Source organism: Plecotus auritus (assembly GCF_963455305.1).
Source record: "Plecotus auritus genome assembly, chromosome: 6".
NCBI classification, from domain to species: domain Eukaryota; kingdom Metazoa; phylum Chordata; class Mammalia; order Chiroptera; family Vespertilionidae; genus Plecotus; species Plecotus auritus.
The window spans coordinates 75,691,796-75,713,029 of record NC_137773.1 but is presented as its reverse complement, the minus strand read 5'-3'; the positions used below and the strand labels follow the sequence as shown (position 1 = coordinate 75,713,029).

The window sequence follows — 21,234 nt, the reverse complement described above, 5'->3', positions numbered from 1 at the left end:
TGCCCGAGTCAGCAGCCAGCGTGTGAAGTGGTAAGGCCACAGCCAGCCAGGCAGGCAGGCAGACATGTTCCTGCTGACATTCTTATGGACCAACCCCTGTTTCTTTCTCTTTTCTATATGTTTTCTGCTTGTGATACTACATTTATCTTATTTTATGATTATTTTGTTGTTGTTTTTTATTGATCCTCACCCAAGGATATTTTTTCCATTGATTTTTAGAGAGAGTGGAAGGGAGGAATGAAGGGGGATAGGGAGGGAGGGAGGGAAGGGAGAGAGAGAGAGAGGGGCTGGTCAGATCAAAGCCAGGGATCACTTAGACCAGTGGTTCTCAACCTTTCTAATGCCGCGACCCTTTAATACAGTTCCTCATGTTGTGGTGACCCCCAACCATAAAATTATTTTTGTTGCTACTTCATAACTGTAATTTTGCTACTGTTATGAATCGTAATGTAAGTATCTGTGTTTTCCGATGGTCTTAGGCAACCCTGCTAGCGGTTCTCAACCTGTTCGCGACCCACAGGTTGAGAACCGCTGCTGTAGAGCCTAAGACCATCAGAAAACACAGATACTTACATTACGATTCATAACAGTAGCAAAATTACAGTTATGAAGTAGCAACAAAAATAATTTTATGGTTGGGGGTCACCACAACATGAGGAACTGTATTAAAGGGTTGCAGCATTAGAAAGGTTGAGAACCACTGGCTTAGACCATGGAACTGGGTATCCAGGATTAGTAGTACTTAGCAAGAACTTAGAACTTGGAGAGGGTTGAGTCAGAGAGGAGGCCACACCATGCCAAAAGACCAGAGACATGACAACTATGGACACTATAGCAAGGGGTCTTGTGAGAACAAAGCCTCTTTTTAAAGATCTGCTACATCCAATCTGAATCCAGCAGAAGCTAGCTGAGAAAGATAAAACTGCAGGACCCTTCTCCCTTATCATGGCACAAGACGCCATGCGGGAGAGGAGACTGGGGAAATTTGTGCTGAGTAACTTGGAAAGGAGAACAGTCCTGATTTGGAATTTGAGCTTCAAATGGACTGACTTTGAATGGAAATTGACTTGGAATTTGAGCTTCAAATGGACTGACTTTGAATGGAAATTGACTGTAAGAGACTGAGTTCCAGGTCAGAAGAAATTTACTTGGTGAGATCAAGGGCTCACTGCTGTCCAGTAATCTATACTCAGGAAAGAGGGTCTACGTTCCCCACAGGATGGGCAGTCCTTGAGGCTAAAGGGATGTGCCCATGGAGACTGCACACCTTTTGCAAACTGGGTACTTGAGTTTGCATTATTTCCTCAGCAAATGATTCTGAGCCTGTTTCTGAGTAGCCTTTGGCATTCTCTTCTTTGATTTTTTTCCTGGGACTCCCTTCTGGTTGCTGGGAGTTTATATCCTAGAACTGAGAGGTGGCCAAAGAATGGCCATTTCATGGATTGAGCAGGACATGTGGGCTTCAATGTCCACCTGCCCATGATCTCGGTCTGTTGAGGTGCAGCTGAAATAAGTGGGAAAAGGAAGGGATTGGCCATAGGCTAACGTACTGCCGCACACCACCATAACAAGCTATGGAAATTCAAGGAGGAATTCTACCAAACCTGGCCTTCCACGTTAATTTGAAGGTACATTTATCCAGGTAGGAGGATAGAACAAAATTCATTGTTTGATAGTTTGATTAATAACTTCTAAATGTTTAGACATAACCCACCAGGGCCTCCATTTGCACTCTTGCCTTGGGCCCTGCATGTGTTAGAAGCAGACCTGCTGCTCTCATGGAAACAGGCTCTGTTGAGTTGAGTCATAAAGAAGGTTACATTTATGTGCATTTGTGTTGTAACTGTATGTTTGAAACCTGCACTATATGCTAGAAGTATTATTACCTGTGAGGTGATGTCTATTACTGTAAATAGTTAAAATTTAATTCTTGGAGCTGTGACAAGCAAAGGAAAAATACTTAGCAAGTAGACCTTCTTCTCTAACTTTTAAATTTGTGGTGTTGGGAAGGATGGGTGGTGGGAAATATTGCTGGCTCCCACGTTGGCACTATGAAAGCACAAACCCCAAGTGTCTCTCGCCAGGCACAGCTTTTCCCCTACACTGTTTTCCTCCACTTGCATCCTATTCAGACCTGCTCCTCTTTCCTGGCTTATCATGTAATTATTTCTTTGATTTATATTTCTAACATTCTATGTTGCTCGATTTCTCCCTGTATACTACTTGTAGAAAACCTGGAATAGTTTTCCTTCCAGTCCAGGGCAGCTGGGAACACTCTCTGATCTTGAGAATTTCCTGCCCCTCTGCCCCAGCTCAACTGATTTCACAAGCAAGACCTGGGTTCAGTTCCCTCTCTCTGTCCTCCTTTTTAATTCCTACTAACAGCAGAAGGAGCCAGAATGCAGGAGGAAGACAACAAACATCTTGGTGTTGCCACAGAGTGCTATGACGGAAGAAGGTGTGAGCTGGAAGGTGTCCTTGAGGTCACTTTAGGGCCAGAAACTGCAGCCGGGAGACACAGGGTGTCCATGGCCCAGCCAGCACGAGACCTTCCATCCTGACAGACGGCCTGGTCTTTACCCTCCCAGTGAGTTAGGCCTCCTTTAAGAGTTTATTTCGTCTGGCTTTTATTGACACTCCAAGAAACAAAAATACACATTTTTTTTTTCTCCTTAACCTAGTTCCATAGTTGCTTATTATTGAGGATTATGTACTGTACAAGAAGTATTAGACAAAAAAAGAGAAAGAATTCTTGTTCCTGCCATTTGGCATTATAGCCATTGCTTGGTAATTTCTTTGAAGGAGGGAATGAGGCCCTTGGCTAAAACCAGTGCCTCTGTGGATGTGGCCTGGCTGTCGGTACTGCTCCTGGACCCTGTGTGATTGGGGTTAGCACTCTTATGAAAAAGGCACCAGAGAGCTCCCTGCCCCTTCTGCCAGGTGAGCACACAGCAAGAAGACAGCTGTCTCTGAACCACGAAGCTGGCTCCCACCAGACACCAAATCTGCCAACACCTTGACTTTGGATTTCCCATTCTCCTTTCTGTTGTTTATAAACCTCCAGTGAGAACTAAATTTCTATTGTTTATAAACCTCCAGTATATAGTATTTTGCTAGAACAGCCTGAACAGACGAAGACACTCACCTACTCCCACCTGTGACCTGGAATGAAGGCCACCCACCTCAGAAGACATCAGCATAGACTCATAGCGAGTCTTTATCTCTTTCTAGCTCCTATAATTCACATGCATCCACTTTCTTTGAAAAATAAAGGGATTTACAAGCAAAATTTATACAGTCAGGCATCACTTAATGACAGGGATATGTTTGGAGAATTGAGTCGTTAGGCAATTTTGTCATGGAGTGCACTTATACAAACCTAGATGGTGTGGCCTGCTGCACACCTATACTGTATGGGATAGCCTATTGCTCCTAGGCTACAAATCTCTACAGCATGTGGCGGTACTGAATACTGTCAGTGATTGTAGCACAATGGTAAATATTTGTGTATCTAAATATGTCTAAACATAGAAACAGTACAGTAAAAATATGCACATATATCAGTAACACAGTTGCTAATTATCAAGGGTTATATACTGTATATAATCATATGTGCTACATTTTTATACAATCTGGCAATAGGTTGTTTATTCTAGCATTACCACAAACGTGAGTAATACATTGTTCTACATTTAGACAGTTACAACATCATTAAATGGTAAGAATTTTTCAGCCCTATTATAATTTTTTTAATAGATCTTTTTATTGATTTTAGAGAAAGTAGAAGGGAGAGAGAGATATATATATAAACATTGATGAGAGAGAAACATCAACATTGACCGGCTACCTCCTGCACATGCCCTGCTGGGGATTAAGCCAGCAATCCGGCATGTGCCCTGACCAGAAAACAAACCAGCCACCTTCAGGTGCAAGGGTCGACACTCACTCACTGAGCCACACTGAAACCATTGTATACGTGGTCCATCACTGACCAAAATGTCATTATGTTCTATATGATTGCTTATATATAACTATATATATCATCATCATCATTAAAGTTATAATTATCCTATATAATAAAAGCCTAATATGCTAAGTGTCTGGTCGTCCGTTCAATCAATCAAAGCATAATATGCTAATGATATGCTAAGGCCACTCAACTGCTCACTATGACATATATTGACCATCAGGGGGCAGACAGTCAACTGGTCAACCAGTCGTTATGATGTGCACTGACCACCAGGGGGCAGATGCTCCTACTGGTAGGTTAGCTTGCTGCTGGGGTCCGGCTGATCAGGACTGAGCAAGATGGGCCAGACATGCCCTGGAGCCCTCCTGCAGCCCCTCTCCAGCCCAATCATGCACCAATGGGGTCCCTTGGCCTGGCCTGTGCCCTCTCGCCATCTGGGACCCCTTGGGGGATGTCAGAGAGCCAGTTTCAGCCCAATCCTGCAGGCCAGGCCAAGGGACCCCACTGGTGCACAAATCTGTGCACTGGGCCTCTAGTCATAACATAAAATACTAACATAATAATAATGATAATATAATTATCTCTCTCTGTGGCAGAGAAATTCAGAACTAGAGACTTTCAACTGCCCATTGTCCAGCTCTTTGGGTCACGTTATAAACCTTTCTGTCCTGACTCTTTGCTCAGATCCAGCCTCATATTGGTTCCATCAGACCACTGCCCACTGATTCCTGGATACAAACTCCAGTTTTTATCATTTCTTCTAATATAAACTTTTAAGATGTCATCAGAACGCCACATGTAAAGTTTAGTTTTCTTACGGGGACTTTCAGATCTGCACATGTTCTCCAGGCTTGTGATGCTTATCTACTGTAGTTCTCAGACCATAATCTCCACCACATCCACTGACCCATCACAGCCCTACCCTCAACAGGGCCTTTTGGCTAGCTCCCTTACAGTCCACAACTCCCATTGGGTCCCAATTGGTGTCTGGAAAACAGATATCCCTAAATTCTTATAGCATCTTGGTGTTCGTTGGAAATGGACAGAACTGAAAGATCAATATCATTATCTAGTTAAGAACTAGCCTCTTAAAGATATTGTTTTCTCCTGAATTGTGGTCTTAAAAATGGTTTTGTCATTCGTAATATAAATGATTCCAGGCAGCCTATTGTTACCAGACAGTGTTTTCTGAAACATTCCTTTATCATCTCTCTTCCTTCTACATGAAGAATAAAGGCCTTCTGAAATTTGGCTTCAACCATATTTTTTTTCTTTATTATATAACACTCCCCTTAAAAAATGTCCATTGTATTCAAACTTGTCTGTGGGTGAGACCCTGCAAATGCTGTGATTTGCAAATACTGTGATTTGCAAACACTGTGCCATAGTAGTTTTCTCAGCTAGTATCCTTTGCTAAAAGACTGTTACCTCTTCTTCAAATACACATAGCCTTGTTGGACCATTTCCACTCCTGAACTTAATATTTACTTCATCCATTCAAAAAATACTTATTGAGTGCCTGTTATGTGCTGGTACTATGTGCTAGTGATGCAGCGCTGAATACAGTGAATCAAACAGTCCTCCCTGACCTCATGGAGTTTCCATTGTAGTATCAATGTTAGCAATGATTAGAGGGAAATATGGAGTTGTTGACTTGAGAAGGGAAGTAAAGAGGATAGCAGAGCTGGAGCAATGGAGCCTCAGATGAGAAAGCAATGCTGAGTACAGCCAGATCTTGGGTCTATATTCCTCTCTGGGAAGGAAGGTGAAAGTTGGGTGAAGGGCAGAGGGTTCTGCTCGTTTCTGCTGTGCTCCAGTATGATGTAATTATGGGTAGAGTAAATGTTGCTGAACCTTGGGCACTAGGAAGGGGAGCTGTGACGATAGTTCCCTGGGATCATGGAAGCTTCCTCCTTAGGTAGATGATAGCAGAACTTTGATGAAAGAAGGCCAAGGAGCCAGAAACAAGAAATCTGGACACAGTGTGCTGATATTATGGAGCACTGAACTAAAAAATCAGTCCAGACAAGGTGGGCATATAGGTAGACTCATGTCACATCTTGGGGGATGTGGGGGACACAGCAGTCACCACACGTGTGATAGAAAGATGGACTCAGAAAACCTGTGCAGGAAGCACAGCAAATGGTTAATGGTTGCAACCACAGGTATGTGGACAACAAAAAGTCATCACTCCAAGTTTGTGCATGCCACAGTTCTTTAATACCTGGGAAGCCACTGCTAAATCTGAAGTGGTGCAGGCTTATCAGTAACTATTGAATGGCACTGGAGGCCGAGAGGTGACCACTGATGTTGCCCAGAGGGGATTGGGGTGAAGAATTCAGTCTCTACCTGGCTATGGAGGAGCTAACTAACCTGGCAGCGGTGAAGCCCAACCAGGGATGAGTCAGAAGTCAAAGGTTGAAGGGGAGATGTTACCCAAGAAACAAGGAAGGGGGCAGTTAGAACAGAAGTCATGGTAAGGGTGTCCCAGGGTTCTACCTGGACCACAGTCCTGAATGATGGGCAGACAGGGATAACATTCTATCTCAGGATGGAGCACTAGGTCTTACCTCCTTTTGAAATGGCATAACTTACCAGGTCTCCTGTGATGGAGTGACCCTTAAAGGCAGTAGGAGAAGAAACAAGAAGTTCAACAGTCCAAACACATGGTCAGAAATCAGAAAGAGGGCACCTACTGGCTGGGTGGCTCAGTTGTTTGGAGTGTCATTCTGTGCACCAAAAAATGGTCAGTTTAATTCCTGTTCAGGGTACAAACCTAAGTTTCAGGTTCGATCCCCAGATGGGGTGCATGCGGGAGGCAACCGATCAATGTTTCTCTCTCACATCGATATTTCTCTCTTTTCTAAAAATCAAGAAAAAGATATCCTCGGGTGAGGATTTAAAAAAGAGGGCACCTGAAAACCAGAGTCACTTGAGGAACTCAAGAGATCTCAAGAGAATGAGGCAAAGGAAAGAAGAGCAGGGCAGCACCTACAAAACAATGGTAGCGACTGTTAATTTAGGAATCACTTTTGTTGATATTATTCTGGGTGCTAACAATGGGAGAAAGTAATAGGGGCCATCTTGCTGAGGTGAAGATCGTGCCCCCTGGGTGAGGGAGGAAAGAAATAGTCATTTCTGGGTATTATGTTCTGACAAGGGAAAAGCATGCTCACACCCCGTGGAGAGAACTGTTGATTCAATAGTAATTCCCCAGAGAGCCAGAGTCTGCCAGCCAGCAATGGGGAGGGGGTTTGTTTACAAACGGGAGAGATGGATCACTAACAAGTTTGCTTTGGAACATCTCTGCCTATGTTGCGATGTTTCATTCAAAAAGAAATCTTCAGTGGAGTTCCATATTGGGCTTTTGGGGGAGGTTGGTTTTATTCAATGTTTTGATTAGTTTTAAGACCCTCAAGCCATTTCTGTTATTCTCATCCTTGGAAGATTAGAACACCATTTAGAAATTTGACACTATTTTTCCCTAAACATTTTGTCCTTTTGTGGTTGTCAAATATTGAGTTAGATCTTGTTATAAACAGACTAGAAGCGGGCATTGTTGACATTTCCTTCATTAGGAAGAAACTGAAAGCTGACATTGCAACCTATCAGCTCTAGTTTGCTCGCAATAAGGACAGTTTGGAGAATGAGGCAATTTGTTTCCTTTCTTGCTCTCATTACAGACTCACTAATGAAACATCAATTGATAAAACTACTTCACTTAATGGGTGCCTACATTTCTCTTCCAAAGGAGAGGAGGGGAAAAGAAAAGTATTGATTAACTCTAAGATTTAAAGTCTGAATGAATGAAAGAAGGCATTGATTTGAATTTAATGAGATTATTGATTAAACATACCATTGAATGAGTGAATGAAAATGTTGATTGGAGTCCTGATTTTGCCTCTTATAACATAACTAGAGGCCTGGCGCGGGTACTGTCTCTAGGCCTGGCCTGCGATCTGGGCCATCTTCCCCAGCTGCCAGCAGCCAGCCCTGTCCCCGCGGCCACCCACCCCCAGTTCCCTGTTCGCTATCAGGTGATTGGTGCCTGACAGAGGGGGAAGGGACCGAGAGGTTGGCTGTTCTCTCCTGCTCACCGGCCCCGCCCCTGCCGCAAGTGGCCATCAGGCGATCAGAGCCTGCTGGCCAGAGGAAGGGACCAAGAGGTGGTCAGTGTGCCTCATAGTGACTGGTCCAGTGGTCCTTCTGGTCATTCTTCTCTTAGGTCAATTTGCATATTACCCTTTTATTATATAGGATTTCTTTGCTTCTCACTTTCTTTATTTTCAAAATTAAAAAAAAATAACAATAGTCCTAGCCAGTTTGGCTCAGTGGAAAGAGCGTTGGCCTATGGACTGAGGGTCCCAGGTTTGAATCCAGTCAAGGGCACATGCCTGGGCTATGGGCTCAATCCCCAGTGCAGAGCATGCAGGTGGGGGGGGGAGGGGAGGGGCAGCCAATCAATGATTCTCTCTCATCATTGATGTTTCTTTCTTTCTCTCCTTCTCCTTTCCTCTCTGAAATCACAAAAAATACTAAGTAAATAAACAAACAAACAAATAAATAAATAAATAACAATAGCTATTTTACTTACTAGTACACCAAAAGATCATTCAAAAAGTCAAATAGGTAATGTGCAAATGCTTTACATACTGCAAAGCACTAGACAAATGGCATTAATGAAGCAGTTTATTTGGTTAGATTAACCCAGAACTTCTGGAATAATGGAAAGTTACGCGAGAGCTGTGGTTGGGATTTTGGAGAGCTAAAGTCCGATTTCACTCTTCTGGAACTCATCCCTAGACCAAACCAATGAATATATTTTCTTATATAATCACCTCAAAAATTTGAGACTTCACTTTCAAAATCTTAATTGTAGAAAATAATCTGGTTGGAGACTGAGGCAGCTCATACTATGGAAGCTTGTATGCATCAATTTGACTTTTTGAGGAGAAGGGGGAAAGTTTGGAAACAATTGCTTGAAGATTACAGCAAACTTTGTGAGAATAATGATGTAGCTTGAGAAGTAAAGTATAAACAAAGTTCTCCCACCCTACCAAATTGATACCCCAGGCTTTGGAGGTGGCCCAATAAGAAGGTGGGGAAAAAAAGGGGGGAAGAGGAGATGAGCAATGCTCAATTCAACTCAGAGGTGAAAGTAGAGAAGACCTTTAAAGTGACCACTTTTCTTTACATCTGACATTAAATTGATAATTTGACCAGTCTCGATTTCCATGGGGCGTCAGTTTCATTCCTTACTAATTTTGATTAAATTTATAATGACCAAAATTAAGTCAAAACCCACATGCAAAAAGTTTTGAGTAAGTGATTATCTGTACTTTGAAATTCTGAGTAAGCTAAGGGACAGTTGAATCCCCATTGCAATTTACCCAACTGGGATGTTAATATCTTGAATGGCAATTAATGCAATCAAGAAGATGTTGACCAAAGCTAGTCATTCCTTCTAGGCAGCAAGGAACTCGATCCTCAATCTGCTGTTTTCTTCTTTGCATTAATAAGGTGAAGCTTCTGTACCCACCAAGGAGAAAGAGCCCCGATTCCTCAAGGCTGGTTACCCCAAGTTTGGGTCAATGGTCTTCTGAGCAAGGGGCCAGTTAGATCTCAGCCCACTCATACCCTTCCACCAGGCACCCTTGTGCAAGAACATTCTATCTGTATAAGGCAATGCTGGAATGACTTTGATTTACCCAGTGTCCTGTACAGAGAACATATCTTGAGACAAGGCTTGTAGCAAGAATTGGTGAAGGCCAGTGATGCTTCTAGCTTTGTGATACTCATTTACCAGCATGTGTTGCTGCTTTGGGGAAAAAGTTATTGTATTCTCTAAATGTTTTTTTTTTCTTTTTTCTATTTCAACATGGTTATTCCTTAAGCACTAGAGAATGTATCTTCTCTGAGTAAAAAGAGAGGTGGCAATTTCCATGAAACAGTGGGAATCCTTAGGCCTGGCTTCTTCTTCAAATTTCCTGTATAAACTTTGAAAATTGCCTAACCTTTTTGAGCCTAAATTACCTCATTTGTAGAAATGCAGACAGTATTATTTATTTCATAGACTTGAGACAAAGATTAAATGAGTCAGCAATATAAGCATATTTCCTAGCCCCATGCCTGACTCATAGTAGTGACATTTAACAACTCTTAATTACCCCTCCTGCCCCCAGTGTGGAAGAAAGAATGCAGCACCAAAAAGTGAGAGAGCAACCCCAGATTCTAGTAGGAGCTGTTAAATATATTATTTGGGACACTGGATAAGTTACTTAGGCTCTATAGAATAAATTTGAATTGTCTCTATCGTTTATAGCTTGATAAACTTATGATTATTTGCACATTTTTTTTCCTGATTCAATTCCATTCTAACCTTAAATTTAGCATATTATATTTGTTACCCAAGAGACACTGACTTTCTCATGGTGTTGGCCATACTCCTGTATAGAAAAGAGAGTCAGAAAGTTCCCAGGAATCTCTCTGCTCTCTGTCCCTTGAAAGAACAAAGGAAGATACTGTCAGTAAATCTTTTGAAGGCATTCTACTTCCTTGTAACAGTGACACACTCCTCTGTAACAGAGAGGTTGAATTTTATCCATACTAGCATGAGCTATGCTTCATACTTCTGGACTGCAGAATCAGGCCATCAGGATTCTATATGTGGTCCTTAGACCTCAAGGGACCTTTGGTTTTTGAAGTACGAACCTTCAGGTGCCTCACGACAGGTCATGGACATTGTTATCCATATCCTAGGATATTTCTGGACTAGGTAACTGGACACAATGAGGAGTTACTGAATTCAAACAGGTGTGTCTGTAGACATTGGGCTTTCTGGACATTTGTGGCCTGTGAAGTCCTCCTCCGAAGCATTGACATCCTTATTTTTATAATTTCGGGAATCAGTGTTATACAGAAGTGGAAAATAGTGGGTGTCAGTCCTAACTAATAATTGTGTGTATGAATTTCATCCATAATGACCAAAACTCTAAGTTTGAGAAGTCTTTGTGGAATTGTGGGAATCTGTCTGAGGAAGATTAACAGAGTAAAAGTAATTTTTCTACAATTCAAAGATAGGACAGGGGTGGGCTCTGAAAAATACAGTGAACCTGCAAAATTAAATGGACTGCTGAACTGATTGTGAGTACCCAGCGAAGGAAGCATGATCTCTAGGAACCAGTGCAATTCCCTTGAAATTAGCTGGTTGACAGACTCATGTATTAGGGACTGAGTATCGGATATACTGGATCGACTATTTCACATTATCTTTGTGAACAAGTTGGGGAAACATGGATGAGACTGCAGTAGTCAAGTGAATTTACATATATCGAACAGTTACATCAATGAGCATGCTCTTTCATAGGATTCTGGGGATAGAACTGGAAAAAGTTCCTCGTTTTTTCCCTTTTGGGAGGACTAGGCTGTTTTTAAATTTTACCAGCTCTATCATCAAACAGGAATTAGACAGTCTGCAATCAAGGAGGCAAAATTTCTCTGTCAATTAGTCTAATAGAATGGATTGCCTTTTAAAGCAGCAAAAATATTATGTCCCTGAAGAGTTCAAGAAAATGTTGGTCAGCTGTCTTGGACATTGCCTAATGGTGGCTTGTGCTACCAGGTAAAGGGAAGTTGGACAAAGTAATTTCTCCTGGTCCTTTCTAAACTTTTGATGCTGAGATAATGTTGAAGTTAGTGGTTAGAATGCAAAAGAACATCTTTTCCTTTGTCACCACAACTAAAGGAGCATAATGTGTTTTGTCACATAGAAAGGGCTTACATTCCTAAGTGCCCTGCACGAGAGATAAACCGGGAATAAGGAAACCTTCTAAAAACCATGACTAATCATAACAAGAATTTCCTAAAAGCATTGCATCATGAGATAAGACACCAAAAACAGGAGAATATATTTTTTAAAGACAAAGAACATTTATCAAATGTATCCATTCCAATCAGAATTGTGTCTGCCATATAATAGCTTGAACTATGAATATTGCATTTTCTCTCATATTTGAGGAGCAGTTTGTCTGAAAACTAGAGCTCTTTGCAAGCATAAGTAATTTTTCCATAGTGTTCAAAGTTATCTGTGAGCTTTCCTTTTTCTTCTTAGTCAGAGTGATGAAGGCTTTGATTCCTAGTTAGGAAGTTAGTAGATTTTAAACTCTCTTAACGAACTATATTGCGAAGTACAGTTTATATCACAACCCAGGAGCATATATACATTATAAATGAAATCAAATATTTGAAAAGTAATACTTATACTTACATATTAGTATAATACTCTGAAACTTTCAACTCAGTAATTAAATACTGTTCGTGCCCCACTATTTTCACAAGCTTTGCAGGTTGAAAAACACTACTGTGGTCAATAGTGATCGTCATTGAAAAACTCAAATAATGGCAGAATAAATAGGAGAATTCAATTCTTGTCACTTAGGACATGTGACCAACTTGCTACAGAAAGGTAATATTTGCACATATATTGTTGAAAGTCCTGGGGTTTGCAACTCATTTATATATTACTCTTGAGTTCCTTCCTTCCTATCTTTTCTGCCTCCTCTCCCCCTCCTCTCACCTACACCCCACGAAGCAGACTCTTGAAACATTAAATACTGTGAGAGTGATACACAGATAGACTGCATTCCTTCTGTGGATCTTAAAGCTTTATATCCAAGAAGCAGGTTTTAGCCTAAAGCATGTCTGTTGATGAGCACACTCAGGTGACTGCTGATAATGGAATTGCTGATACACGCTCCTGGCCTTTGGGTAACCATTCTTTTATTATCGGGAAGGCAAATGCAGTTTTTAAGATCAAAGTGGACACCTCCTGGAAGCTACATTTATTATAAAAGGCTAAAGTGTCCACATTCATAGGAATCAAATGGATTTAAAGCAGAAAGGCAGTAGGATTCAAAGAGGAATGCAATTTGGACAGGACGATGAGGACCTAAATAGGTGACAGGAACAAGAGGTAATTTAATTCGGAAAGGGACCAACTGCGCCAGCCTCTGGGGTTAAACAAGGTGCCTGATATTGTGATGGCTACTTGACGAACATTTCAAGTGTCAGTGCAGGGACTGAGAATACTTTTATAATTTGAGATCCCCTTGATAGTGTTTGGAACCCATTTATTTCTGCAGAGAGCAGGAGTTCCACTCTGCTCTTGCAGTCCGAGTAAAGTCTTTCTAAGTGGAAATAAAGTCCCCTTAGGAGGACATTCTAACCCAGTCCTATTACAGTATTTGAAATGCCATCATGGATGAATTCCAGCTTTTGAAACATGACAACCTCGGAAAGGAACAACTGGACTGTGGCTATTCTGTCAGCTGCCATCTAATAACAGCTCCACTGTATTTAAGAATTTTTTTCGTATCTTCTCCCAACCCACAACCTGGCTTTAAATCCCCCCATCAGCCCATTTTCCAGGAGGTCTGAAGAGTATCTCTCTGCCAGGCCCATTTCAAATGCTTAATAGAAACCCCTCCACGTAGGTCGCTGAAGAACGTCTCTAGCAGTTTTGAATACCCTTGAAATCTTGGCCAAAGCATTTGGAAGAGTGATAAAGGACCTTCCTATTTCTTCTCAAAACCTCTCTAGCACTTTGAGAGCCTGAAGAGCCCTAATTTCAGAAATTTTAAATACTTAATACGTATTCTTCATATTATTTTTTAAAAAATGGTTTCTATCTCTTTTTATCCAGCAAATATCTTCTGAAATCCCCTTTGCTTTCCCAACAGTTTGTCTTTCTAGAGACTGGAATTGGAGAAAACATTTTCCTGATGTTTATTGTAATTTAAAATGTTAGTATTAGTGATGCTGGGAGCATCTTTACTGCAAACTTTCATAGCCCAGATTATTAATGAAAAGACAGTATTGATTTTATTGCATCTGAAGCAGACTCTGACAGAGTGCGCAAAGCCTTGATCACTTTTTTCTTACACTAAAGAAAAATATGTAATAGTTTTTAAATTATAAAGATTTTAATGAGAGCAAAAGGGTATAGTAATAAGGAATAGATAATCATATGCCTTAGGCAATCCATGGACTAACTTTGGAAAAAGTTCATCATTTAGATTTATAGTTCTAATAGTTTGTCCAACTAAGCTCTCTGTTTTTTTTTTCTTTTTTCTTCACATGATAATTCTCATGTCCACACTAAAAGCACACAAGGATTTAGCTTTATAGAAATCAATAGGTTATTGTAAATTCTTATCTATATAGAACCTAAATTAGTGGCAGGATTATCAAAGATGATTTATTCTGGATACATCGTTTTGATTGATTTTCCCAAGATAAGCTATGAGAAGACCTATTCAGGAGCATTGCTTCCTCATAAAGGGGCAATTCCAAATAGGGTGCAATACAGGTTTAAATATTAGTTTGTATTTCATATCATTTCTCCCCAAAAGAAGAGCAAAATAGTTAATTTACATAATAAAGTGAAAAGAATAGAGAAACCTGAACATAAGAAAACATCTACGAGAGTATCTAAAAGGAGAATATGCGTTCCTTCTCCATGCATTTTCTGTGAACCCTGCATTTTCTTGATTCTCACATCTGCACCCTTTCTCGCACGCTTAGCCAAGGTTGGGAAGGAGTGATCCATGCACTTAGCGCAGCATGTTGATTTTTCTACAGCATGTAGGTCTGACCTTTCTCCAGTGTTTTTCATATTGTTTCCATCTGTGTTATCCCATTTTTTTAGAGGTCATTTTTCTCACGGGTCCTCCATTGACACCCTGGGATGAATTACCTGCCCTCACTCCCTGGGCCCCTCCCTCAGCTGCTACTCACTCAAAAGGGTCGCTGGGATCTGCCCTCTGGAGCTCTGGAGGGATGGGGATTCTTTTGTAGTACATTTCCCAGTCGAAGGCGCCTCGCATGGCATCCCCAGCTTGTGCCTCATACCCAAAGTGATTGTGGTCAATGACATCGATCATGGGGCACACGATGGTTTTGTGGTTTAGTGCAATTTGGTCTGAAAAATGAAAGCACAAAATAGGAAATGACATGCCTGCCTAGGTCATCTATCATGTTTTCAGCAAAGAGCAGCCTACAGATCCCTCCTAATGCATAACGCTGGCAGCCCGGTTCCCTGCTGTCCTCTGAGCACTTTGCGGAATCTCTGCTTGAATGCTGGACCTAACGTGATGGGACAGTGATTAGGCACGATTAGTTTGTTGTATTTTCTTTTAAGAAAGCTGTGTCCCAGAGAGACTTGCAGAAGTCCATTTAGCTTTACCTCTGTCGCATTTTTGCTCTGACCTGTCCCCAATCTGTCATTCCATAGGGCATCCAACGTGTGTGGTGCATAAACAGCACTTGTGCTCCTTCAAGCATACAGCTGGAGCCTGCTCAGAAAATATTGGCCTGCTTTCTGGAGGTTCCAAAATGTAAATATTTAACACCATGGCTTTTTTTAGTGTCTAATCTTATAAGGGCTGTTGCCCCTAAATGTTGATAGCAGAATTCTTTGCTCTCAGGCTTAGAGAGATTTTGCCAAGTCCTATCTTGCTACTGTTCTTTAATATAGACTCTGTTTATTAAAGCTATACATTTTTATCCTCTCTCATCCTACCCAAAAATATATCAGATGGCCTGATACTACTGCTATTATTCCTGCTACATTCTATTATATTCTTGAGCAACTACTTAGGGATTTGAGCTCATGTTATTTCTAATCCTCCTGGCAACCCTGTAAGGTGGCTATTACTATCATTCCCAATTTACATATGAGGAAACTGAGCTCAGAGAAGTTAAATAACTTGCCAGAGGTCACTCATCACTTGAGAACAAGAACCGGGATGTAACTTCTGCTTAGTGGTCCAACCCTAAAACCTGTGGTCTTTCCTGTCGGCCACCGTGATTCCCATGTAGCAGAAAGGTGCTATCATTTTCATTTCCAGCGCCTTTCTTTTCCATGGAGATTTATTATTGTGAGATATTAATTGTCAATGCAGATAGCTGGCATTTATATACTTTGCTCACCTAGAATAGCTACATGTGAAGTATTTCCTTCCCAAGAATGTTCATTTCGTCAAGATTTATTATAACAAACTAATACTGTCTGATAGGCAGAACTTTAAAGTATATCCAGTTGTTTAATGATTATTTGGAATACTCGATGTGGCATGCAGAATACAATACATTTAAATATGTTTTAAAAATCATATTTTTTAGATATAATGAGGGATGTCAACATTATTTTGATGACACCAATAAGCCAGGGTGTGGAAATCACAGAATCCATTGAAAGATCTCCCGTCCAGATCTACATGCATTTCATTCATTCGTTCATTTGTTTATTCATTTAAGTTCAACAACTATTGACTGAATAGAAATTTTGTGCCAGTCACTTTTCTAGGATTTTGGAATATAGCAGTGAATAACAATCACAAAAATCCATGTCTTCAGGAATGGCATAAAGAAATCAATATATATATAATAAATAACTAAATTATATTGTATGTTAGAAGGTGATAAATGTGATGGAAAGGAAAAAAAAAACAGGGTAAGGGGAATGTGGAATGTTGGTCTCAGTGAGCCTGGAGGTCTTATTTTTATTTTTAGCTAATTAGAAGACAGAGAGACCTCCAGCACTAATATCAAGTTAATCTCCACTAAGGGTTCTCTCCATAAGCACCCATTTTCACCTGGGCAAGCCTCATAATGGATTTTAATCTTTATCTAAATGGTGTTTCCCCATAGAGGTCTTTGACAGAGGAGACTGTCATAGCTGTGTCCAACATATTTCTCCTATCACCCCTGCAGGTATTTTAGTATGAAAGTTTCAGTGGTTTTCTTCAATCAAATTCAGAATCTGGTTGATTTACAAGTTCCTTGACCAACAAGGAGTCCCAAGGTGACCCAAAGAGAATGACTCTGTTAAATTAACTGTCAACTCTCCCTTCAAATTTCCTTTCAGCTCTCATCCAGCCAAACTCGCTTAGAGTGAAAGCAGCATGACTAATTTTTCATCTTAGACTTATGCCTACATTTCAATTTCCAGGGATCAAACAAAACAGACTCTTAATGGGAAATTGAAATTCAGGTATAATCCCAAGGTGAAAAATGAGCCAAGAATCCCCGTGACTCCGCCTGTTTTTTCATTTTGGATGATGTGTCAAGACACTGATAAAGGAAAATAAAAAAAGATAGTGATCCTGAGCTTGAATCATTTCTTATCCATCAGGCCTACAGGAAATGAAATGCTTTAATGAGAAAAAGTGGGTTTCTTTTTTCTCCCTCTCTTTTTTCCATCTGTTTTCTTTCTTGTTAGATTCATATGAACAATCAGAGGCTTGATAATTGGCATTTAGGGATTGCTGTGGTTCATAAATAAATTAGGCCTTTTGCTGACTTCCCTGGGTATTCCACACCATATAGATCAAATTCCGTTTGAGGGAATCTCACTGTTGCTGATGAAACTCTAAATTGCTATGTCCTTGGACAAGGTATTTTTAATTAAAAGCCCAGAGGAGTGGCTGCAGGAGCACTGAAACATTCCTGTTGATTTGGCTGCCTGGGCAGTCATCTGTGCAGGAGTATGTGGATTGGGCAATGTGACTGGGCGTTTGTTAATTGATGGACCTTTTCTGCTCTTAATCCTGTATAGTTTCAATCGATCCCCACCGCCCCCCATGTCTTTTACTAATGGCTCTTTGCTGGTTCTAGCTGAAATCCTACACAGTAGCCAATAGCAAATCATTCTTTCTGAGGCAGCTATTGTGAAGGCAGTTGTTACTGGCTTTAGCTCCAAAGCCAGAGATTATTCACAATAAAAATTGAATTAGTGAAATCTTGAAAAATAGGAAGGAGTACAATATGTGCCCAGCAGGAATTTTCAGAAACACACTTTTTGTTCAGGCTTACAATTTGTCCCTTATCCACTACTAGATTTTATATCTGACTTCATTGTGACATTAAAAAAAAAAATAGTCAAGCTCACACTGAGCCTCACATTGGTTTTCTACCTTGAACTTGAATGGCTTCCAGTTTCCCTTAGTTTCTAACCTTTTGAGTGCGATGTCACAGAGAGTCTTTTCCCTCCTCGTAGTCATATTAGGAGCAGCAAGACATATCATTTGGATCCCAACCCTGAGAGTTTGAGGGGGTTCTGCTTAAACATGGGGGATTCTCTATTTAGGGATCTAGGTTGGTGCCAAAGTGAAAAGAACTGGCATTATAAACCCTAGACAATGCCAGGGCGCTTACAATTCAACTGCATTCAGGGACTGAATAATTTCCTTTCCTCATCTCTTAATAATCCTGTAATAATTGCTAAACTGTGCATGTGTAGGCGATCTATGCATGTGAATTTTAATCGTGCTGTTGTCATAGATAGCATTTTTGAATACTTTTTTTCTTTTAGCATTTACCCAGTGAATACAACTACAATCAAAGAGCACATCTAAGATAAGTGAAACCGTTTCAAAACTTACGATAGATTACAGATGGCATTCTCCAAAATGTCAATTTTAATGCAATTTTCTAGTCACCCATTTATCCTCAGCAGGGGTTAAGCAAGAATTCAAGGCTCCCACTGTAAAAATTGTAGGAGGGGGGTCTCTAACCTTTGTAGGTTGCAAACTAAGTGGAAGCAAACCCCACACTCCTTCTGAAAGATGCCAGGAGGCCCGGAGAAGCTGTGTACTCACTTAGGAGCGGGGGCAGCCAGTTCACATTGACCTCGCAGTGGGAGTCCAGGAAGGTCAGGACTTCTCCTCTGGCCATTGATGCCCCCAAGAGGCGGGTCCGGATGAGCCCTTCCCTTTTCTTGGTGCGAAGGATCCTCACTTTGGAAAAGCGGGCCATGTACTCCTCTAACTTATCCTTCAAGTGTTCTGGGGAGGAAGTGGAGAAGGCACAGAGAGGACACAGAATGTCAGTTGCAGCAGCATTACAGGTGTCTATGCATGGAGGGCATGTGAATGATGAATCAGAGCTTGCATACATTTTTCTCCTCTCTCCATTTGGAGGGGGGGGATGCTAAGATTTTATGCTGAGAAGGTTTCATACTTTACACTTTCCAAAGTGCTTCATAAACTGCACACTCGGTTTGGACACTGGAGCAGACACAGACACACCAGAGCTCTCCTATGCAGTTTCTGCTGGCCAGGGGCCCACCAGCTCACTCCTGGCCAGCGCTTGCCCAGAAGGGCATGGCACCCCCACCTGGCACCCCCTCCTGCTGAGTAAAGTCAGATGAACATTGCAGCTTATGGACTCATTGCCTAGTATTGTCTGTGTTGAAAATAATGCACGTAGAACAACAAAAAGAAACATAACTCTTGAATTAACAAGAACCTGACAGCTTTGTCCCCTCTCCCCTCAAGGTTATAACAAACTGGTAAGCAAGACCAGCACCTGGCTTCTGATTTGAAGTGAAAAAGTGCTGACTTTCTGTGAATATTAGCTATAGAGAGGCAAGAGCAGATGCTATCAACGACAGTGATTTTTAACTTAGCTATTTAAGATTAGAAAACAAAAATTTGGAAAGGTTTTTTTTTTACCTGATTAAAAACTAAATCATATCTGATAACTTATTTATAGAATAAAATATTTCCCACTGGCTGTGATAAAATGCATCAATCTCTCATTTCTTTTTGTGCCACATAAGTGCATTTGGTGGCTTTTTGTGGGATATGAACTCATATAGTTGACAGCCTCTGCATTCACCTTCCCATTTCTAAGACATTAGGAGGGCTTCATTGGAGTTCCTGAAAAGTAGAGTCTAATGTTCACTGAAACAGAATCTTAGTGCTGTATCTCCTTTAGTTTTCACTTGCAAACCTTCTCTGCATGTCTGCAATCAAAAGCATATTATTACTAAGTCTCCCTATGATTTGTAGCAACAGGGATTCATGTAGGGATATATGATGCCTTCCCTACTACCCAGTTTAACAGATGTCAGAAGTACTCTGCATTGGAGTTTCTCTGTACCTAAAGGTTTATTCTTATTTTTATTGCTTCTTCTTAGTATTAATGCAATGGAATTGTTTTTTAACCCCATTTCCATTTTTTTGACTGCCCTATAAACTTTGTTTTACAAACGGGTCAAGTGAAAAAAAATAGCTTTTACATTTTTACTATAAAAGAACACTAGTGGAAACTTTTACAAGAGTATTTTAGCCCCAAATATGTTTCTCTCTATTTTGTCTTTCCTGCAAGGAACAAAGATATGGAGATTATATTACAAAAAGCAAAGGTGACAGGATTTTGAGTCGGAACAGACCTTGGTGGTTGGGGCGGGGGGGAGGTTGTGACAGTGAAATATATGAGTAGTCATGCAGACTCTCTGGGCCTGAAATTCCTCACCTATAAAATATAGAGAATTTGGGTGTTCTTCATTCCCTCTTTAGAGTGTGGTGGAACATCAGGCTTTGTTTACAGACCTGACAGTACTCATTCAATAAACATTTATTAAGTCACTAAGTGGAGACCCCATGAAATCACTTGTACTTAAGAAGAAAAGTAGCATTTCTAGCATCAGAAGTGCCTTTGAGAATGCTGAACCTGAGAAATAAAAAATAATGATCTTTCTATTGTTTTTGGTGAGATGTTGATAATCATCAGCTTCTATTTATTTAAAAAAAGGTTTGACCGTCAATAAACAAACATCTATGGCTTTACAGTAATATCACCATATTTCAGCCAGCAGGCAGGCTCCACCTTCTCTCTGCTCTGAAACGTGTGCTGGGCAGAGGACCTGCTCCTGCCCCTGTGCTTCCTTCTCCTCGCATTCCCTCTGGTATTAGGAAAATAAAGCAGAGACGGCCATCCAGTCAAAGCCAGGGACTGAGTGGTAACCGATCAAGAGCTCTATGTGTGCCAGTCTTGTATGCACTGGGTTCTGTCAGGACTTCCTACAGTCCTAAGTGTTTAAGAAACCTTTATAATCTCATTACTGTCATTTATTCAGGCACTGAAATCCTTCTGTATCACCAACACACAGGATTAGTGGTATAAGTGTCATTCTATAACTTTATTTGTATGTCAGTTGTTTGAATCACAGAATGTATTGTCTCATGAAAACAGTGTCCCAACAGTCATTGGGGATTGGTAATAGATCATGAACATTTGTTGAGCGCACTAAAGTAGTTCTTTCTGTAAGCCTCATGTTCTTTTATTTAAATTTATTTATTGATTTGGGGGAGGAGGGAGAGAGAGAGAGAGAGAGAGAGAGAGAGAGAGAGAGAGAGAGAGAGAGAGAGAGAGGAGAGATTTTGTTGTTCCACTTATGTATTCATTCATGGGTTGATTCT

At 40.8% G+C, this 21,234-nt stretch overlaps 1 protein-coding gene across 1 annotated transcript in view; it reads right to left on the bottom strand.

The window, feature by feature from the left end:
• The window catches only part of GALNTL6 (polypeptide N-acetylgalactosaminyltransferase like 6), a 1,018,136-nt gene that overhangs the window by 178,880 nt on the left and 818,022 nt on the right, over window positions 1–21,234 (bottom strand). The window contains exons 6-7 of the mRNA XM_080673354.1: window positions 18,628–18,813; window positions 14,765–14,948 (exon numbers count right to left, since the gene is read on the bottom strand). Of these exons, the coding sequence (XP_080529480.1) occupies window positions 14,765–14,948; window positions 18,628–18,813 (370 nt within the window). The remainder of the gene's footprint in view (window positions 1–14,764; window positions 14,949–18,627; window positions 18,814–21,234) is intronic.